Here is a 21,379-nt window from a genome sequence, read left to right on the forward strand (position 1 = left end):
ACCTTAACAACATCAGCTGTGATATTAAATTAGCGAGTTGTTCGGAGTTGCGATCTGAGATCAACTAACTCAAATAAAATTTGTTCATGGTCTTAAATCGAATGAACTTAGGTTGCAATCTTAAATCAGTGAACCTTAACAATATCAGTTGCGATCTTAAATTAGCAAGCTGTTTGAAGTTGCGATCTTGGATCAACTAACTCAAATAAAATTTGTTCTTGATCTTAAACCGAATGAACTTAGGTTGCAATATTAAATTAACGAACCTTAACAATATCAGTTGCAATCTTAAACCAGCGAGCTATTAAGAGTTGCAATATGAGATCAGCTAACTCAAATAAAATTTGTTCATAAATTAAAGTAAATATCATTTATAAAATATCATTTCTTTATTGAAAGAAAAACAAATCATTCATACATAATACTTCTTTAAGTGGCGTGCATTCCATGTTCGCGGCAAAATAGGACCTTCCATCTGATAAGCCTAGATTATATAAGTTTATTTAGCACCTTTTTACTTGGAATTTATGCATATCTCGAGTATTTAGATAGCTAATTGTGTAATTTTAGTTCATATTAAGACATTTGGAATAATTTAAGTAAAATTTGTAATTTTCCATAATTAGGTGTTAATTTTACATAATTTCATTGAATTATGCTACATGGTAATTTCTTGTTTAAAATATTGTAGTATAGACCACTAAATTACTCAATGTTGAGAGCTAGTAAGGTGATAATACTCTAGAATAACGTATTTTTATGTATTAATTATGTATTTATTCTGAGTACGATCCTGCTAATTTGAGACGTTTGCTGGGCTGAGTAATCGGGGTGGGGTGCTTGGCTGTCATCTCTCTTCGCGTCAAAAGCTTCAGTATATTCCTAAAGCACAAAAAAAAAAGAAAAAAATAATTTGGAGACTAAAGGAGGAAACAAATAGGGTGTCTTGGTAGGTTTGGTAATTTACCTAATTTTCATTAAATAATTCAAGTCGATTCTAATTTTTGTGTGTATTAATTGGAAAACTTTTTCTATTTTACTTAAAGCAAGCTTAGGGTTTTCTTTATTTTTCATATGCATTTTTGACTAATTTTCTATAAAACTTTGGAAGTGGTATTTCTTTTATGGCAGAATCTAACTTTCACAGTAGATAAGAACCATATTTGAGGGCAAGCATGGGCTAAATAGGGGGATTTGATAACACTCTAGAATAACGTATTTTTATGTATTAATTATGTATTTATTCTGAGTACGATCCTGCTAATTTGAGTTATTTATGATCTTTTATCTCATAGGGACTAAATTTGAGGGAAAAGTGAAATTAAGGGCCAAAAGTGTGAATTTAGAGATAAAATGGGCCAATGAGCGACACAAGGAAAAGTTGGTGCCAAAAGTGTAAGCATGGAGGACACAACGGTTGAAATGCAAAAAAAAAAGATTTTATTCTATTAAACTCTATTTTAATTATATTAGGATAATTAATATTGAGATAATTATTAAGGATTATTTTTAGGATTTTATTTTATCTTTATTTATCTTCAATTAAATGTATTTATCTTTTAGGAATTTAAGTAGGATTAGAATATCTCCCCTAGCACTATAAATAGGGGGTGAAGTGACTCAAAAGGGGATCCCATATATTTTTCTGAAAACACTCTCTCCCCAAAAGTTTAGGCTTTTGTTCTTCTCATATTTCTTTTTAATAAAATCTTATTTATTTATTTATTTTCTTTTCTACCACAACCATGAGCCACTAAACCCATCTAGCCGAAGGTTGTCAAAAATCCCCAAAAGAGTTCATGAGGCTTAGAATTCGTACTTAGCCTCCTCGTTGAGTATTCATCGTTTCTCCGCACTACGGGGTTGACGCTTCCGTCTATGTCCCTTAAGAAGTAATCTTTTCAACGTATGCAAAGGCGGTCACTTTGTATGTTTTGGGAAGGTTGCACAATCGGTTCGTTAGCTTACTGCATCAGAGGTTGGCGAGCCCAAGAGACAAAATGGCGTGGAATTCGCCATTGAGAAGCGTTGATCTAGCATAAGACGATCCCACAGAAGCGATTGTTAGCTAGAGTCAGGTTCCACCACATCGTAAATCTAAATCCTTGGAGCTGGTGGTCGTAGGCATCCTCTTCCACTATAACTGGCTTATTCGGTTTGGGAAGGATCATCTAGAAGCCGAGGATTGAACCCAAGGCGGAACGAGACAACTGGAGGCTGGAATCTCCCATAAGAATTTCCTTTCTCTCAATTCTATTTTTAATTTCTCTAATTTTCGATTCAATATTCTTAAATTTGTTTTTATTTTATTTTTCGTTTTCAAATCCAAACATTTAATTCCGTTATTTTTTTATTTTATTTTTTTCAGGCACGCAAGTTTTCTTGGGCAAGATTCTGCCTAGGATTTCACGGAACAAGATATTTTGCAAGTCCAGTCCTTGAGGATTTGACCCTACTTCCCTTTTACTATTCTTTTTCATTATTTATTAGGGATATGATATTTTTGGTGCTTTCAACGACCGCATCATAAGGGAACAAATGCAAGTGAGTTAACTATCCAACAATATGGATGGCAAGCTGATGAATTGAGCTCATAAAAATGCTCTAACCTAGCTTGGAAGATGGTTGCTGAAAAGAATCAGTCTACTTTTTAATTGGGTTGTCCAACTGTCCAACAGGAGGAAGAGGAGCCCAAATTTGACAAAGACATGAAAAAGTAGCCCGAACCAACTTTGGAACAATTGGAGGAAAGTCCTTACATGTGTGAAAAAAATTACAAATTATCCCCAACTAAGTTCCTTGATTGCCTTTTCCAACCCCATGCTTTGAATTAAGGAAAAATCAGTCACAAATCAAACAACCAACAAACCCCTTATCCCACAAATCAAGGCCGACCATGCATGAGAGATTCTTAAGGGATGTGTATGTTATTTTTAGCAAACTCCCAAGCTCTCCCTCAAGTATAAATACCACATTCCATCCACCATTCAAATCATCCCTTGAACACTCAACATTGTCTCATCTTTCTCTCCTTTGTTCCACACCTAAAACCCTCCATCTTCCCATTTTATTTTAGCTAGCATTTCCTTAAGAGAAAAACTCTCTTGGCTGGCCACCTTGAGGAGCAGTTTGCGAAGGAGCAACCATGGAAATTGAGGGAAGCCACCACGAATAGTCTTCAGGTAATCACCGAATTTATCAAGAGTTTCTTCTTCCTTTATTTTTAATTTGTTCTTAGTTTTTAAACATGTTTGTATATTGTTTGATTGTTTTTCATTAATGATGATGACTTAAATTGTTTTAACTAGAACAATTGCAATTATTTGATTAAATTGATTCAATTCATGTTTATCTTGTTTTATACCTTAGTTGTTCATTCTTCCAATTAAAATCATTTATGTTATCCATGCATTAAAATATGTTTGAATGCATTAGAATTAGTTGCTTAATTTATATCCAACCCGAGAATAAATTAAAGGTTCGTAATGATTCCAAAAGAATACTATTACCTTGCATAGTTTTAGGTTTATGTGATTAAATTGTTTCAAACCGACCTAGTCCTTGTTATTTCACATAAATTCTAAGGAATCCTTAGTTAAATATTGACATAGAAATATGCATGTTTTCCTAAGTATAAGACTTTGAAAGAACTTATATGATATTCCAAGTTAATGAATGATCGAGTTGCCATGGAATATTTTCTGGAACATTGTTAAACATGATAAAGAATAAATTGAATCAAGTGTTGTAATTGTTTTAGCTTATTCAGTTATTGTTATTAAAACTTGTGAATTGTTTCTAAACCATTTCATTGCATTTTATTTAATTTCATTACATTTAGGTTAATTCATTTGCATATAGTTGATTAATTTAATTTTAACATTCATCACCTTAAAATATTGTGTTTTCTTAACCAACTTGTGAATATTAATTTTACAATTGTTAATTTAAACACAATTCTTGTGGAGACGATACTCCTTTTACTTACTTATTACTTGATAACGACTGTATATACTTGTACATTCTGTCGTGAATCATCATCTTTGCTATTATGTAGGTTCCATAGCTTATTTTTTCTACTACTTTTTAAGGTCCTTCCCAATTTGGAGCCATTTTTCCTTGTTGCGACGCTGAAAAACTAGCCTCAGTATTCCTCAAAACAAGATCACATACCTGAAATTACTTGTGCCTAACTTTAGAATTATAATAACGAGCAACTTGTTGAGCTCGTGTCGCGTTCCTGACTTTTGTTGCCTCTCTAATTTCATCAACGAGATTGAGGTTGAGTTGCATGACCTCTTGATTATAATCCTTATCAAAATGGATTGTTCTATGGGATTGCATACCTATTTTAGTAGGGATCACTGCCTCTACTCCATACCAAGTGAGAATGAAGTTTCTCTAGTTGCTATCTAAGGTGAGGTTCACACGGCCCAAATAATTCCTTGAAATTCCTCTAACCATGCACATTTAGCCTCGTCAACCTTTTTCTTCAAAGTTGTTAAAATCTTTTTGTTCATTGCCTCTGCTTGACCATTCGTTTGGGCTATGTTGATAGAAATTTGGGCCAGAGCAATTTATAGATCTTTGCAAAAATAAAATAAAATTTTCTTAAAATTAGGTTCCATTGTCTGCTATAATTAGGCGTGGGATGTCAAACCTACAAGAAGTGGACTTCCAAAGAAAGGATTCTATTTGCTTCTCCATAATTGTGGCTAAAACTTCAGCTTCTATTCATTTTGTCAAATAATCTACAGTGACCAATATAAACTTCTATGTTGTAGCTATCAGAAATGGACCCAAAATATCTATTCCCAAAGTTGCAAATGGCTAAGGGCTTGACATTATTTGCAAAGGCTTTGCTAGTGATCGTTGCACTTGAACATATCTTTGACAAGCATCGCAAGTACGAACCATATGGTAAGTGTCCTTCCGCACAGTTGGCCAATAGTAACCTTGCTTGAGAAATTTTTGTGCTAGCAGCCTTCCACCTAAGTGATCATTGCAAATTCCCTCATGAATTTCTCTCATCACAAACTCAGCTTCCAAGGGTGCAAGACATCACAACAATGGTTGGGAATACCCCTTTATAGAAAGTACACCCTCTAAAAGGGTATACTTAACAATTTTATAATAAAATAAATGGTTTTAATTGACTGAAGAACGAATAGTTTACAAATGGATTAGTATTTGAAATATAAACAACGATATCACACCTTGCAGCTTTATGTTGCAACTTGGTGAGCTCCTTTTTTACTAAGGTAGAGACGTAAGATACAACTTCAGCTTCTCGAAAGCAACCTAACATTCTTCAGTCCATTTAAAAGAAGTTCTTAAGGCTTTAAAGAAGGGTAAACATTTGTCTGCCATTCTAGAGATGAACCTATTAAGTGCAACCACCCTCCCTATTAGGCATTAGATATCCTTGATAGTCTTCAGGGGAAGCACATCCAAAATAGCCCGAATTTTTTCTAGGTTCGCCTCTATTCCCCTCTCTAAAACTAGAAAGCCTAAAAATTTGCCTGCTCTTACACCAAAAACACACTTCTCCGAATTCAACTTCATAATGTGAGCTCGCAAAACAGCGAAAGCGTCCGACAAATCTTGAACATACCCCCTTAGAGTAGAACTCTTCACCAACATATCATTAACATAAACTTCGACACAATGCCCGATTTGCTTTTAAAAATTTTGTTAACCAAAATCTGGTAAGTTGCACCTGTGTTCTTCAAACCATAGGGCATAACTCGATAACAGAAAAAACCTTCTCTGTGATAAAGGTTGTTTTATCCTGATCTTCTAGGACCATGGATATTTGGTTGTAATTAGAAAATATGTCCATAAAACTCATGAATCTATGCCCCGAGCACACATCCACCAATCTATCAATCGAGGGCAAAGGAAAATTGTCTTTAGGGCAAGCTTTATTAAGGTTGGTAAAATCAATACATATTCTCCACTTTCCATTGGCCTTCTTCACAATTACAACATTGAAAACCCAGTCACGGTACTCCACCTCCTCGATAAATCCTGCTAACAATAGTTTCCCTACTTCTTGCCTTATTGCCTCTACAACCTGCGAAGCAAACTTTCTTTTCTTCTACTTAACTAGTTTAACTTTAAGGAACACATTTAGCCTGTGAACAATTACTTGGGGATCCACCCCAAGCATGTCTGTAGTTGACCACGCAAAAAAATCAGAATTCACCCTTAAACATTGAAGCAAATCCTCTTTTTCCTCCTTTACCAATGCCAATGAAATTTTCACCACTCTATCCACATCATCATAGAACAACTGCAAGGTTTCTGTGACCTCTGTCGCTCCTAGCTTCTTAATTCTATCTTCACCCCTCATGTCCAAACTGTCCAAATCCAAAACTTAACCATCCATTCCTGTCTGTTGTGAGCACTATCGTTGTTGTACCTATTCGTGCGTATGTTTGATTGACAACATGTGACACTGTCTCGATGTTCGCTTATCAGAATGCATAAAGCCTATCCCTGTTCTAGTAGGAAATTTAATCTTCATATAAAAAGTTGTAATCATCATCTTGGCCATTCTGATGATGCCCAAAAATGGCATTGTAAGCCATTGGATGGCCGATCACAAATAACTGAACATACTCCGTCGTGGTGTGCTTAGCATCCCCCAAGGTCACAGGTAAAGTAATACATCCATTTACCTCAATAAGATGGTTCGCAAAACCATACAATGGGCTCCCATTTTTCAAAATTGCTCTTTCAATCTCAGTTTCTAGTAAGCCTTCCAAGTTAACACCTCCATAGCACTAACACTATCAACCAATATCCTCTTCACCTCAAAGCCTGCAATAACCACTAACACAATTGTCGGATCATTTCCTTCCTCATCACAAACTAATTTGTCATCTTCATCATTAAATTCTACTCTCCATTTCTCCTATTGACGCAACCTTTTTGGCAAGCTAACTGACATTACGCTTCTAAGGTGAGCTTTTCTCTTTGCGTTAGAGGTCGCCTAATATTCATCTGTACTAATTATCACATGTATGGTTCCTCTAACTTTCTGCTTACCCTTGGCTTTGACTCGCAAACTTTTCCCTAGTTGATTAGCATCCTGAGTGACAAAATCCTTCAACTTGCTGACCGGCTTCACATGTGTGCATTAAAACAACGAATTTATAAAAAAAAATTTAAAGCTCGATTTTACTGCAAGCGTATAGATCAATTGTAATATTTATAGTTCTAATAGAAGACGAAGTGTTCTAAGGGGTCGAACCCAAAGGATATGGAAATTGAATAATAACTAGCATACACGATAGAGTCTAAAAGACTACAAATACGATTTTATAGTACGACAAATCATAGTAAGAGAATATTGCAAATAAATTAAATATGATACTCTAAAGACTAAATTGCAAAGAGTAAAATTAAAGGACTATCCAATAAATAACTAATAGGGGTTGGTTGACTTTGATGTGGTTCACCGATCCTTAAACAAGGGACTTAAACCATGCAAATTACTAAGTGGCTCCATTTTATCTTCCGATCTCAATTTTACCGACTTAAACGAATTAGCTCCGATTTATCTTTTGATCTCATCAGTTAATCCGTGACATATGAACAGGTGCACGTAAAGATTACCTTCTAGTCTTATTTTCTTAGATATTCCCTTAGGGGCGTCACTTTTTAAGTTCTTAGGTACATTCGATTTAGCCCAATTTATTACAATTTAGTCCTTTGTCAAAAGATTTTAGTTTACCCACATCTCCATCAACCAACCTCTTTTAAGCTTTAGCTACTCATGCTCAAAGTAAAAGAAATAAACATGGAAATGGAAAACAAAGCAACCATGCAAATAAAACTTAATAAAATTATTAAAGTTGGGATTTTATACAAGAAAACTTAAAGAGCATGAAACTAAAGGCATTCAATAAGAAAATTTAAAGTGATAAACATGAAAGGAACAAACTTTAATAGATTTAAAGTAAAAGAAACTAAAATACATTAAACTAAAGTTTAAAGTGTTTTGAAATCAAGGATAGAGACTAAAAGTGTAAATAAAACTTAGCTACAGTAATAACTAACTTAACTAACAATAAGAACATCAAGAAAAATAAGCAAATGTAGAAAAATAAACTCTAAACTAAGGTAGAAGACGAGAAAATAAAAACCCTAGAAAAAGTGCAAAGAAAACTAAAAGAAACCTAGAGAAAACTAAACCTAAAACTAAGCTAATGTGTGTGTCTCTATACTTGTGTATTTTTTTGTTCGAATAAGCAAACCTTGAAAACCTCTGTGTTTTTACTGCATGCGAACCCTAAAGTCTTTATTGTTTGTTGACATGCAAAACCTCCCTTTTTACATAGATTTATGTGCCCGCGTGTTTTATATTTCATGCATGTTATTATGACAGTGATAACTTAGCACATTTTTTTATGCTAAAAATCCATGGTGTGTTGGAGGTTAGGTTGGGAGTTAATAAAGAGTCACTTCAGCGGCTAATGTGGCATGCCGGGTTTGGGTTGAACCAACTTGGCCGAGTATGGGGTGTTATATTTATTCTTATAAATTTTTATATAGAATAAAAAATTACAGAATATATTTGAATTTGACTTGAATTTATTTAGTTCTTGTATCATTATTTAAAAATTATTTTACACTAGTATTTCATATACTTTATAATTAAAGTTAATTAAAAATAATTTTGATATATAAATATTTGAATTAATTAAAAACATAATTGTTCAAATACGATTTAATATGGACTGAACGAATAGCTCAAACTTTGGAAAGACCTTATTAACATTAGATGTGTTCAAGTGTAAGGTAAAGCAGAGGCCCAATTTGAAAAAAAAATTGCAATTTCGAGTTCGTTTCGTCCAAATGGACCATTTAACTTTTTTAAAAATAATAAAAATTATTTTTATTTAAATTTAATTATAAAATAATGTTAATATAAACTTTTATATATTTTTTTATTATTTTAAATAGTAAAATGGACCAAGTCGGGGCAATCTAAGGTTAAAAATATAAGTCAAAGCTGTAAACCTGTAACAAGCCATACCTAACCCAATCATCGGGTCCGATTTACAAAGTGTCACATTTGTTGCCAAAGAAACTACGACCAATTCACAATTCAATTTATAACATAAAACATCTCAATATAAGTTAAACATGTATATAAAATGTTTTGTGTTCATTTTCGGGTCTTATATGAGCTTACGAAAGCTTTATTACTATCTCAAGGTCAAATTAGGACCAAATTGTAAGAATTTCAAAAGATCTAGTTGATGTTGTGACGTCGAGGTTCCTCATTGCTACACAACATACTGAGTAGGTCTCATCGTGACCTCGATTACACGTCGACACGACATGAATCTTGGCTTAATCCTCATCGCAACATTGTACAAGTTTGGAAGACCTATAATAATACTTTACATTTTAGTTATAACCAAAACAATAATATGTCAATTGCATTCAAGCTAAAATATGCCAAAATGATACTTCAGAACAACATTGAGCAACCAAGTTTTAAATTCAACCGTTTTCGATACGAAATCGACTTAAACCCTAGGTACATGCCATATACTAATCAAAAGAGAACTTTACAAACTTTGTTGATTTAGGGATCACTTGCTGAACGCTGGAACAACTCCTCAAACTATTTGGAATCTACTGTACCTGCGCATGGAGAAAAAAACCATACGCTGAGCAATTACGCTTAGTGGTAATTTCCATATTTCAAGTTACAAAATAAGCATGATCAATATAATAATTCAATTATTTACATATACATTTATGTACCAATATGATGTTTAATCTCATTTTTATTCATATTTTATTCAACTTAATCAATTCACGTTATCATTTATAGACACATATGCTCATTCATTTACTATGATTAACATTTCATATCACATTTCTATCATTTCCTAGCTTATAAGCTCTTTTAATACAATCGACCCCCAAAGCATGTTTCTTACCATTTCGTATTGTCTTTCACATGCTATCGAATATCACATTTCATTTCAATCAACCAAATAGCCAAATCATATTTATATAACCCTATTAACCTGACTTAAATTTCAAGACAGATGCACGAAATAGACAACCTACATCTCAATCTGGAATTGCAAAATTTGTCCGATGATGCACTATTTGTGCACGAAATAGACAACCTACTGAAGGAAAGATACTAGCACGAAATAGACAACCTACTGAAGGAAAGATACTAGCACAAATAGTGCATCATCGGACAAACTGAAGCAATTATACTGGCACACGAGGTGCACCATTGGACAAACCGAACCAATTATATTGGCATGCACAGTGCATCATCGGATAAACCAAAGTAATCATGTTGGCACGTAAGTGTATCATCAGATGTGCTGAAGCAATATACTAGCATGTAAGTGCATCATTAGATATACCAAACAATTATACTGACACATAAGTGCATCATCAACTAAACCGAAGTATAAAACTTTCCAGTTAATAGAGTAACCAATTTTTGAATCATTATATAGTTCAATTCACATCCCATCATTCTCAATTCAACATCAATTCATCATATAATATAACATAATTCAACTCAATTTCATACCAATTTCCTATATCAATAAGTCATACAACTTTCTATTCTATTAAATTTAGTTTATGTCTCAATATTCAATTTCAACTCAATAACCATTAACAACTCACCTCAACATTATATAATGCATAATCTCATAAGTATACAATAATTAGATTTATCTTGGGTAATAGAGATACAAACCGAAAGCTCGCGTCACTCGTCATCGGCTCTCGTCTTTCCTTTTCCTCTCGATGGCCCTGCATCATCTTTAACTACGAATAATAATTCAACAATAAGACAATATCGAATTCCACATCAAATCACATTCAAATTCAAAGTCATACATATTTTGCAATTTATTCAATTTAGTCCCTAAACCTAGGACAAGCAAAACTTTCGATCTAGACTTTCGGATTAAAATCTGATTTCACATATACTCATTAGGGACCCTATACTTTGTATTCTTACCTCAATTTCATAATTATTTTCATTTTATTCAATTTGGTCCCTAATTTATGAAACTAACAACTAAGCTTTACAATTTAGTCATTTTCTTAATCTAAGCTTAGTTTCTAACAATTTCATACCAATTTCATTCAATTCTCAATAGTAGCAACTTTAAAAACTTTAACAATTTTACAAATTGGTACATGGGCTAGCTAAATCAAGCTCCCATGACCTCAAATCTATAAAAAATTACAAGAAAATAACTTGATTGTACTTACCAATTTAATAGTCGAAAGCTTGAAAGTACAAATGGTGTTTTTCTTCTTCTTTTCTTTTTGGCCAGTTGGAGAAGATGAATCTTTCATCTCTCCTTCCACCAATTTCTATTTATACTATGATTTTACTTTAATTAAACTAGTTTAATTAAGTTAACCTTAATTATTTAAGCTTAATCACTAATTAAATTAAGTAAATGTCACCATCCATCACTGCCCACTAACATCCTTTTAGAAATGGTTTATTTTGGCCCTTTTGATAATTGCAATTCAAGTCCCCAAGTCTTATCTTAATTAAAAATCTATAGCGATTAAACTTTTACAATTTAGCCCCTGAACCTTAATTACTCACAATTTTGGATAAATCACTAAACAAATTTCCAATTCATTAATATACTACTTCGTAAATATCCTTACTCGATTTACGGAAATAAGCTCTTGAAACCATAATTTTCGACACCATTGAATTTCGAGTTGTTACATAAGCCTACCCAAAATGAGTTAGGCCTATCAAGCTGGCTAGAGTCCATGTCTAATGTGATACCTAAACTATGAATATGTATTTTTTATGGTACCTATATTTACATAAAATGTCAAATAAGGTACTTGTACTTTGAAAATACCCAATTTGGTACTTGAACTATCAATATGTGTTTTTATTATGATACATGGTGTAAACATTATTAGTGAATTGCTAAATCATCCAATGAAAATTCAACATGGAATCGTTTTTTCTTCCAAATTATTAAGTCCACATGGATGATATAAAATTATGTAGAAAAATAAATAAAATAAAAATTAAATTAAATTAAAAAATAACTAAATATATGGTTAATACGTGTCAAATTTTCATTGAATGGTTTAACAATTCACCGATGATGTTAACACTAGGTACCATAATAAAATATATATTAATAATTCATGTATCACATTGAACTTTTTCAAAGTAGATGTACCACAGCAATAATTTATAAAAGTACAGGTACACTCATTATGTACCATATTGAACATTTTCAAAGTAAGAGTACCATAATAAACATTTTGTGAAAGTACAGATACAAAATGTGACTTTATCCCAATATTAAATTATAAAAATTATCTTCCTGGTGCGACCCAGTCCAAGTCATAATTTTCAGCCTCGGCAGATCGGGGCAAATTTACATACAGTTCATTAGATCCTTTTCGTAATCCAATGAAATAATGACACCTGTCCTGTATCACTTTTAACTTATAGTTGGAGTTTGTAGTTTGAGACGTGTCACTATTTCATTGGGTGATTTTAGGAAATGCATGTCGAAGGAAATTAATTAGATTTAAAGTTTGGCCCCGACAAGTATCTCTTTCTCTCAAAATCAGAGTCGGGAAAATTGAACCCAAAATCACCGAAGGAAAAGAAAAATCCAAATGGCGGAGCACCACCACCATCACCACCGTCCCAACCGCCTTTCCGTCCCTCCACGCGCCACTGCTTTCACAACCCCAACCCAAACTACCCCAAGATCTTACCCTTCGTATTCATACCCTCCTTCCATCACAACCCCAACTGCAACTCCATCAAAACACCGCCTTTCCCTCCAATCTTCCTCTTTGTCTGCTTCCTCCCAAAAGAAATCCTCCATTTCTTTCCTTCTCCTCCTCCTCCTTTCCCTTCGCTCTCTTTACTCTCTCCTTCCTTTCATTCGCTCTTCCCCTCCTTCTTTCTCAGTCTTCCCTTTCTCTTTCCTCCTTTCCTTTTTCTCTTTCCTCCTCTCTCTCTCTTTTACCCTCTTCTCCAAAAGGAACGCCAGAAACCATCCAATTTTCCCCATTAATTCTCTCTCCACCCCTCAACTCAAACTCCTACTCTCTAAGTCCTTCCTTTTGTCCATTATATTACTTCTCAGGTTCCAAGCTCTTAGATACTGTGGTACAGCTGCTATGATCTTAGCTGAACTATCGGGAAACCTTGCTGGCAGGCTATTTTCCAAAGAGAATAATAACCCCAAGAAAAGGTCGGTTTTTTCGTCTCAGATTATTGGGTTTTGCTTTTTATTTATTGGGTTAATGCTATTATCTTTAAGTTGGGATAGAGTAGATTGTTTTCCTTTGAATAAGACCGGGTTTTCGATGTATCCTAGGGAAGGTTGTGTTAGAATTTGGCCAATGTTATTGCCCTTTTTATCAGGGTTTTTAGGTTGTTATGAAAAGGTTTCCATGAATTGGGGGAGCATTAGACAGCTTGGTCGAAAAAGGGTTCGATTGATTTCATCGTTTTTCACCACTGTTATGCTTTTTGTTCCTGCTGCTGTTAGTTTCTTTGTTTACGAAAGTCAAGGTGGAGGAAATATTTCTATTGATAATTTAGGTTGGCCTTTGGTGAATATTGTTGTTTTTGGAGTGATTTTGAGTGAGAATTTCGATGATGATGACAAGTTAATGAGTTCTAAAGATTTTCAGAGGGAGTTTATGGTTACTTTTGTTTGTACCATTGTTTTGGAGTTGTTTTATTTCAAGGAGTTATCGCTTTTGGGATTGTTGTTGTGCGGTTTGTTGTTGTACTTTGCTGTTCGAGAGCTTGATCCAGTTTATACAAGTTATATTGAATTGGGGATAGAATCATCGGAGTCTTTTAGCATGTCGATAATGAAACCAATTCAACATATATTGAGTGAGCGAAAGTCTCGGAAGATTGCATTGTTTCTATTAATTAATACTGCATACATGGTTGTGGAATTTGCTGCTGGCTTCATGAGTAATAGTCTTGGGTTGATATCAGATGCGTGTCACATGTTGTTCGATTGTGCGGCTTTGGCTATTGGGCTTTATGCTTCGTATATTTCACGGTTGCCTGCTAATAGTCAATTCAATTATGGTAGAGGCAGATTTGAGATTCTATCGGGGTATACTAATGCAGTTTTCCTAGTTCTAGTCGGGGCATTAATTGTGTTGGAATCCTTTGAGAGGATTTTGGATCCTCAAGAAATATCAACGAACAGTCTCTTAACTGTCTCGATTGGAGGGCTTGTTGTCAATGTGGTCGGTTTGATATTCTTTCATGAGGAGCATCATCATGCACATGGCGGAGCATGTTCGCACTCGCATTCTCATTCTGATTCCCACTCTCACGACCACCATCATCAGCATTCACATGATCACGAGAGTCATGTTGAACACCATGAATTTGTAAATGTTTCCGATGGATGCCAAGATTCTTGCTCTGGCCATGAACATCATCATGGGAGCAGACATCACAGCAACAATTACCATGCCGAAGATCACAAGAAACACGAATTTCGTGTCCACCATGGCCATGATCACAATCATGCCCCACATGATTGTGCCCACCATCATGATCACCACGGCTATGGACATCAACATGACCATGCTCATGACCACCATGATTGTGCCCATCATCATGATCACAATGATCATCATCATGATCTAGGCGTGCACCATGGACCCCTACAGAACCAACTTCTATCAGAAGGGAAGTTGCCCCAGAAGCATCAGCATGGACACATCGACCACAATATGGAAGGGATTTTCTTGCATGTCCTGGCAGACACCATGGGAAGTGTTGGAGTTGTTATGTCGACTCTCTTAATTAAGTACAAGGGATGGCTAGTTGCTGATCCTGCATGTTCAATATTCATTTCGGTTTTAATTATATCATCAGTTATCCCATTGCTTAGAAACTCCTCCGAAATTTTGCTTCAAAGAGTTCCAAGGGCTCAAGAGCTGGTTTTGAAGAAGGCCATAAGTGATATTACGAACATGAAAGGGGTATGTCGTGTTCAGAACTTGCATGTATGGAGCTTTACAAACACGGATATCGTTGGAACAGTCCACCTTCATATATCAGCAGAAACTGACAAGGCTGCTATGAAATCACAAGTGTCGCACATCTTACATGATGCCGGAATCAAGGATTTGACGTTGCAAGTGGAGTGTGTGGAACTATAGTAACTGATCTTAGGTTACACTGTCGAGAATAGAGAGTAGCTCATTCATCTTTAGGACTGAGTCTTATCATGATCAAAAGCAACAGATAGCTCCAATCTATATGCTGTGTTGTAAGGAGTACATCTTTGTCGGTTTATCCTGGAGCATGTATATACTCGTAAGAGTTGAGTTCAGCATCGATGTTTTCTGTGAAGCTGTAGAAAAGGTGAAAAAGGGGAAATGTTTATTTTTGTTACACATGAGATCAGTGTCAATTTCTCGTAGGTTCAGGTGAGTGAAATCCAAACAAGAAGATTTAATCGGCTATGTAATGAAACAAACAGTGGTACATTATTTTCTTGTATGACCTTTCTGCTTATAATGTAAAAAGAACTTGTTTTTATGGTTCATAATTATTTATTGGCATGTTTATTGAAGTATACTTTGAGTAGAAGTTAAAAGAATGTTGAAATACTTGTTTTGGAAAGCTTTTATATGGATATTGCTGCATGCTGGATGTGGCAATCGAGCAGGTTTAGATGGGTTTGAGTTGTATCGGTTTTCGATTACCATAAATTCAGGTAAAAGTATCGTGAAGATCCTTATATTAAAAGTTGGATTACATTTGGCTTCCTTTACTCAAAATTTCATATAAGTTAGATCAAAGAATAAATTGATCCATTTATTTTTATTGTTAACAATTAGTTATTGTATATTAGTATGATAACGTGTAATTTTTTGACTATTTCATTACCCACACTAGTTTTTGAATAGGAGAAATATATGGAAATTTTAACAGAAATGCAATTTATTCTTTGATCTAATGTATAAGAATTAGTTTACTCGTTTCTTTAATAAAGGAATAAAATACAATCTAACTTCTAATACGAAGACATTCATAATACTTTTACATGCAAATCTATGATAGAGAAATAATCATCGGATCTTTGTGTAACATATGCATTTTCAAGATGCAAATGGTTATAAAAAATCAATTTGTTTAGAAAACAAATTAATTGAATTTTTATTTAATTATAATTAATTCTAATTTTTATTATAAAAATAAATATTTATATTTAAAATAGCGAAAGTGTCTTAAATTTTTATATAAAATATTTTTTTAAAATACTACATAAGATAAAAGTCTAGAAATTAAAAGAAATTGCATATTGTACTTAATGCAGCATTTTAAAATTAATTATACTATGACATTGCAACAACCTTTATTACAAAAATAATAAAAATGGTTTACTTAATGACATTTTAGTCCTCTATTGTGGCAGGCTTCAACAACATTCATAACAGAGAAATTAATTTCTAGACTTTTATTCGGTTTCGGTATTTGGCCAAACTTATGCCATAATAATTTTTTTGGCCCTCTTTATTTTAGGTTTTATTTGATTTTCATGTTTTTAGTCTTAAACTTGTATTTTTTTATCAAATCACTTTAAAATTTAACTTTATTGATGTGACATGCATGTGAATAACATATCAACATTTACTAAATTTTTTAATTTTAAAAATATTTAAAATATTTTTTATGATTTAAAATAATTTTATATATTTAAAAAATTAATTAAATCCTGACTTGTTATCCATGCATATGTCACATCAAGAAAGTTAAAAAAGTTAACTTTTAATCCATTTTGAGATAATTTGACAAAAAATACAAATTTAAGGACTAAAAAAACAAAAGAGCTAAAATAATTTATTTTATAAAATTAATGAATCAAATAAATCATTATAATGTGAATGTGAACCAAATACAAATTCAATCTTTTAAATTTTTATAAAAATATTATATGCACTTAATTAAATACATATTTTTTTATATCTAATTATATTAACAGTTTTAATGCAATTAACTAGTTGAACTGATTTTATCAATTGGTAGTATAATCAAATTAAACTAGTTGATTAGATCGATTGCACCAAATAAAAAATTGATTGAAATAATTTTTTTATTTGAATTAATTGAAGGGTAGTATTTACCCTCAAATCTTTGATTTAAACATGGATGTGGACTCGAGTTTACGAAACAGTAGTGAATTGAAACGGTGACAGACAACATCGTATTTGGTCTGAGCAAAGTGTGAGTCAAATCTAACTCAACAACCAAATAAAAAAACCAATAACTCCTTTCACTGTCCAAACTAAAACCCCAGAATTCAACTGAAATCCGATCTCTCACTTCCCTAAGGGTTTTCAGACATGGAGAAAGTGGTTGCTGTGATCATGGTTGGTGGACCCACCAAAGGTAACAACAACACCCTTAGCCTTTGTCTTTTTGGTTGAGTTTGGATTTTGGTTTTTCATGTTTGATGACTGGATTCATTTTCCAGGGACTAGATTTAGACCTCTTTCATTCAATACTCCCAAACCCTTATTCCCTTTAGCAGGTCAGCCGATGGTTCATCACCCAATTTCTGCTTGTAAACGGGTACTTTTTTTAATTAATTTCTTTCAAAATTTTCATACTAATTTCTCACATTATTGTATTTTCATTGTCGTTTTGATCTTATGTTCCATGATTCAAACACTTCGTTCTATGATTGCATTTCGTCCCTTCACTCAAAATATGGACACCTCGAGTAAATTTGGTTCTTTGTGCTGTTGAAGACCAACAAAATAATAATATATGGCGTGTCATGTGTCGCTCGTATAGGGACAAGTTTTTAACAGCAAAAATTGATGGAAATTTTAACCAAAGGATCAGTTTACTCTTTGATTTAATGTATATGGATTAGTTTGTCTATTTTTTTGAGTAGAAGGGGCAAAATGCAATCCGACTCTTAATGCAGTGGCCTCTACGATACTTTTACCTTCTATTGAGACATACCCTTAGAAATCATTATGTTAATGTTCATTGATTTCCTATACCTTTCTCTTGTTTGTTGTATAGATACCGAATTTGGCTCAAATTTTTCTAATTGGATTTTACGAGGAAAAAGAGTTCACATTATATGTCTCTTCGATCTCGAACGAGCTGAAAATACCAGTGAGGTGATAAGTGCACTGATTTATTATATTGTTCTCATTTTGAGTTTTCTATCCTACGGTGGATCTTACTTTTGTTTTTCTGGTTTTTAAATCGAGTTAGATACTTGAAAGAGGATAAACCCCATGGTTCAGCTGGTGGCCTCTATTACTTCAGAAATATTATAATGGAAGACAATCCGGTTCGAATTCTGCATTCCTTCTTTTCATATTCATTCGTGTTCATTTTTATAAGTTGATGTGCGGAAGCTTTGATTTACTTCTCATATCGTTTTCTTTTCGTACAGTCACATATCTTCCTGCTAAACTGTGATGTTTGTTGCAGTTTTCCGTTGACAGACATGCTCGGTAACTTCCCTGTTCCTTGTAAAATTTTATATACTTATGAATATGATTCCCCGAATATTAATCAGATGCTCGTTTCTGTAGAGGCTCACAAAAGATACAGTGGGATGGGAACTGTGTTAGTAATCAAGGAAAGTTCTTTTCTTTTTCATTTTTTCGGTCTTTGTTGCGGACCTGCGGTTGTCTTTTGACATTTTCTTGTTTCCCATTCAGGTATCTGCTGAGTCCGCTAATCAGTTTGGTGAGTTGGTTGCTGACCCGATCACAAAAGAGCTATTGCACTACACCGAGAAGCCCGAGACTTTTGTATGTTCATGGTGCTATTTTAATCTTTCCCTTATAGCTTGATTAATAGTCCTAAGCCGGCTTTTCCAATGGATTGCAGGTAAGCGATTTAATTAACTGTGGAGTTTACGTCTTTACTCCTGATATCTTTACTGCCATTCAAGAAGTCTCCACACACCGAGAAGACCAAGGTTGTATTGTCTTCGTGCTTTTACAATACTTTTTTTTGCTAATATACGAGGAAAATTTTTCTCTTGTTATCGGTAAATGACCTTTTTTTTGTCGTATTGCAGCTAATTTACGCCATTTGTCAAGCTTTGAAACGCTGCAGTCTCCAACAAGGTTGTCCTCTCTCACTAGTGTTACTGTGTTTAAACAGTTCTGATCTTAATGCCGATATCTATTTCCTCTCAGTAGGGCTCTTCCCCAAGATTTTGTTAGATTGGATCAAGATATCTTGTCCCCTTTTGCTGGAAAGAAGCAATTATATACGTACGAAACTATGGATTTCTGGGAACAGATCAAGACTCCAGGGTAAAAATGTTTCGGGTTGATGTTGCGTTTTCTGCTGATGAATTATCATTGTATTTAAACCTGTTATTATCCACACAGGATGTCTTTAAAATGTTCTGGTCTTTATCTTGCTCAATTCCGGTATACCTCCCCTGATCTATTAGCTGGTGGAGATGGAACTAAAAGTGCTTCGATTCTTGGTGATGTCTATGTGCATCCCTCGGCCAAAGTACACCCGACCGCAAAGGTACTCCCAGTTCTCGGTATTTGTTGCCCAAATGTGGAAACTATGTTCTAAGTCATTCTCATGAACAGATCGGTCCCAATGTCTCTATTTCGGCAAATGTTCGTATAGGAGCTGGGGTGAGACTTATAGGTTGCATCATCTTGGATGATGTTGAAGTTCAGGTAAGGAAGTGAAAACTTGAAAATAAAATACTTCCATGATTTTCGTTGTATTAAACCGGTGCTGGTTTCTACTCGGTCGAGAAAAATATAATTTGATGTTTCTTCCGGCAGGAAAACGCGGTTGTTATTAATTCTATTGTTGGATGGAAGTCGTCTATAGGAAAGTGGTCTCGTGTCCAGGCAAGTTCCCATGTATCGATGCAATATTATATACGTAAATTGACACACGCGCACACATAAATAGAATCGAACAAATTTGTGTTCAGTCAGTCTTGTTTATGAATGTAGCATGCATGATCAGATAACAGCTCGACAAATTTTAGGAAGAAACTAGTAAAATTTGCCATAACAAAAGATCATACTCGAACATTGGTACATTAGGCAGATTTATTTTGCTTGGCTGGCTGATCCTCAACCTTAATTTTCCAGGCTGATGGAGACTACAACGCAAAGCTCGGAATTACTATCCTTGGTACGTTTTTCTTACTAATAAATTTCTAGACAGTTTGGTAAAATATAACATTAGCGGATTAAATCTCCGATGCAGTTGAAGAAATGTTGAGCTTTAGTTTACTTTGTGTTGTGTTGCAGGAGAGGCTGTAATAGTAGAAGATGAAGTTGTTGTGATCAGTAGTATTGTTCTTCCGAATAAGACCCTTAATGTGAGCGTGCAAGACGAGATCATTTTATGACAATTGAAATGCCACTCCACAAGTCCTGATTTTCGGCCTTGGAAAAAGAAAAAAGACCGGCAAGAATATTGGAAATGGTAAGAGCATAATCAAGATCAAAGTACAGCGGGGGAATAGTTTTACCACGAAAGCCTTGTGATGTAAGATATTAGTTTCGAAGTTTTCAAATCCAGAATGCAAAAACTAGAATTCTTTTATTGCTTTTCGTTTGGTCCCCTTTTTCTTTTTTGTTTTTTTGCAATATGTAGTTTTGTTCTTGATTGAAATACGAATGAGAATTACAAAAATTTTACTTCTTTGAATGCCATTTTATGATTTATTAGTTGAATCGATTGGTCTGTTGCTATTTGCCGTAGGAGTGAGTGCGTAGTCTAAATCGTAAAGCTATTAGATAAATTAAACTTCAGAAGCAGTTCTTTAAGGTTTTTCAATGCTTCGACCGCCTTAATCAACCTAAATATTTACAAGCTATTCAATTTAGTTTGCATTCCATGTACGCTTTGATACGCTCGCCGTGTGTTTTTATTTATTTATTTATTTCAAAGTAGCCTTAAATATCTTTTTTTAATATTTTATTATACTTTTATACGACATTTGTTAACTCTTTAACCCTTCTTTTGAAGTCTAAAATGTCACCGATAATATATCAAATATTTTTCATACTTTATTTTATTCACCACTCAACACGGTTCTATAAAATTTAATTAAATTAGTGAATTCGACAACCATCAATAGAATTAAACTACCGCATGTAAAGTAAAAGTATAATGGAAGCTTTTATACTAAGAGTCGGATTGTAATTTATCCTTCTACTAAAAACATGGGCAAATTAATTCCTATACGTTATATCAAAGAATAAATTGATCTTTCTATTACAAATTTCATTTATTTCTACTCTTAAAATTAATCATTGTATATCAACATGAGACATACGTGGCACA

General features: G+C 33.8%; 2 protein-coding genes across 3 annotated transcripts; both read left to right on the forward strand.

Moving 5' to 3' along the window:
• Positions 1-12,609: 12,609 nt before the first annotated feature.
• LOC105768391 (uncharacterized) lies at positions 12,610-15,638 on the forward strand. The gene has a single exon (XM_012588289.2). It carries the CDS (start codon positions 12,682-12,684, stop codon positions 15,217-15,219), a length of 2,538 nt encoding a protein of 845 aa, XP_012443743.1. The 5' UTR covers positions 12,610-12,681; the 3' UTR covers positions 15,220-15,638.
• Positions 15,639-17,237: 1,599 nt separating this feature from the next.
• LOC105768396 (uncharacterized) lies at positions 17,238-20,766 on the forward strand. Of its 2 annotated transcripts, none has more exons than XM_052633190.1 (15): positions 17,238-17,455; positions 17,541-17,638; positions 18,101-18,201; positions 18,299-18,377; positions 18,483-18,543; positions 18,625-18,669; positions 18,752-18,846; positions 18,926-19,016; positions 19,119-19,167; positions 19,240-19,359; positions 19,438-19,585; positions 19,654-19,746; positions 19,858-19,926; positions 20,176-20,218; positions 20,338-20,766. In XM_052633190.1, exons 1-15 carry the CDS (start codon positions 17,410-17,412, stop codon positions 20,436-20,438), a joined length of 1,239 nt encoding a protein of 412 aa, XP_052489150.1. In that variant the 5' UTR covers positions 17,238-17,409; the 3' UTR covers positions 20,439-20,766. The 2 variants fall into 2 exon arrangements, with proteins under 2 accessions (XP_052489150.1, XP_052489151.1); XM_052633191.1 differs by having other exon boundaries at positions 17,239-17,455; positions 19,243-19,359.
• Positions 20,767-21,379: the final 613 nt, after the last annotated feature.

Source organism: Gossypium raimondii, chromosome 7, assembly GCF_025698545.1.
Source record: "Gossypium raimondii isolate GPD5lz chromosome 7, ASM2569854v1, whole genome shotgun sequence".
Taxonomy (NCBI): domain Eukaryota; kingdom Viridiplantae; phylum Streptophyta; class Magnoliopsida; order Malvales; family Malvaceae; genus Gossypium; species Gossypium raimondii.

What these genes read in the sequence shown, in the direction of transcription:
- LOC105768396 (XM_052633190.1), top strand. Translation starts at nt 17,410, where the DNA reads ATGGAGAAAGTGGTTGCTGTGATCATGGTTGGTGGACCCACCAAAG. An exon ending in GAGCTGAAAATACCAGTGAG is followed by an intron (nt 18,202 to 18,298) that starts GTGATAAGTGCA and finishes AAATCGAGTTAG; the next exon opens with ATACTTGAAAGAGGATAAAC. An exon ending in CACACACCGAGAAGACCAAG is followed by an intron (nt 19,017 to 19,118) that starts GTTGTATTGTCT and finishes GTCGTATTGCAG; the next exon opens with CTAATTTACGCCATTTGTCA.
- LOC105768391 (XM_012588289.2), top strand. Translation starts at nt 12,682, where the DNA reads ATGGCGGAGCACCACCACCATCACCACCGTCCCAACCGCCTTTCCGTC.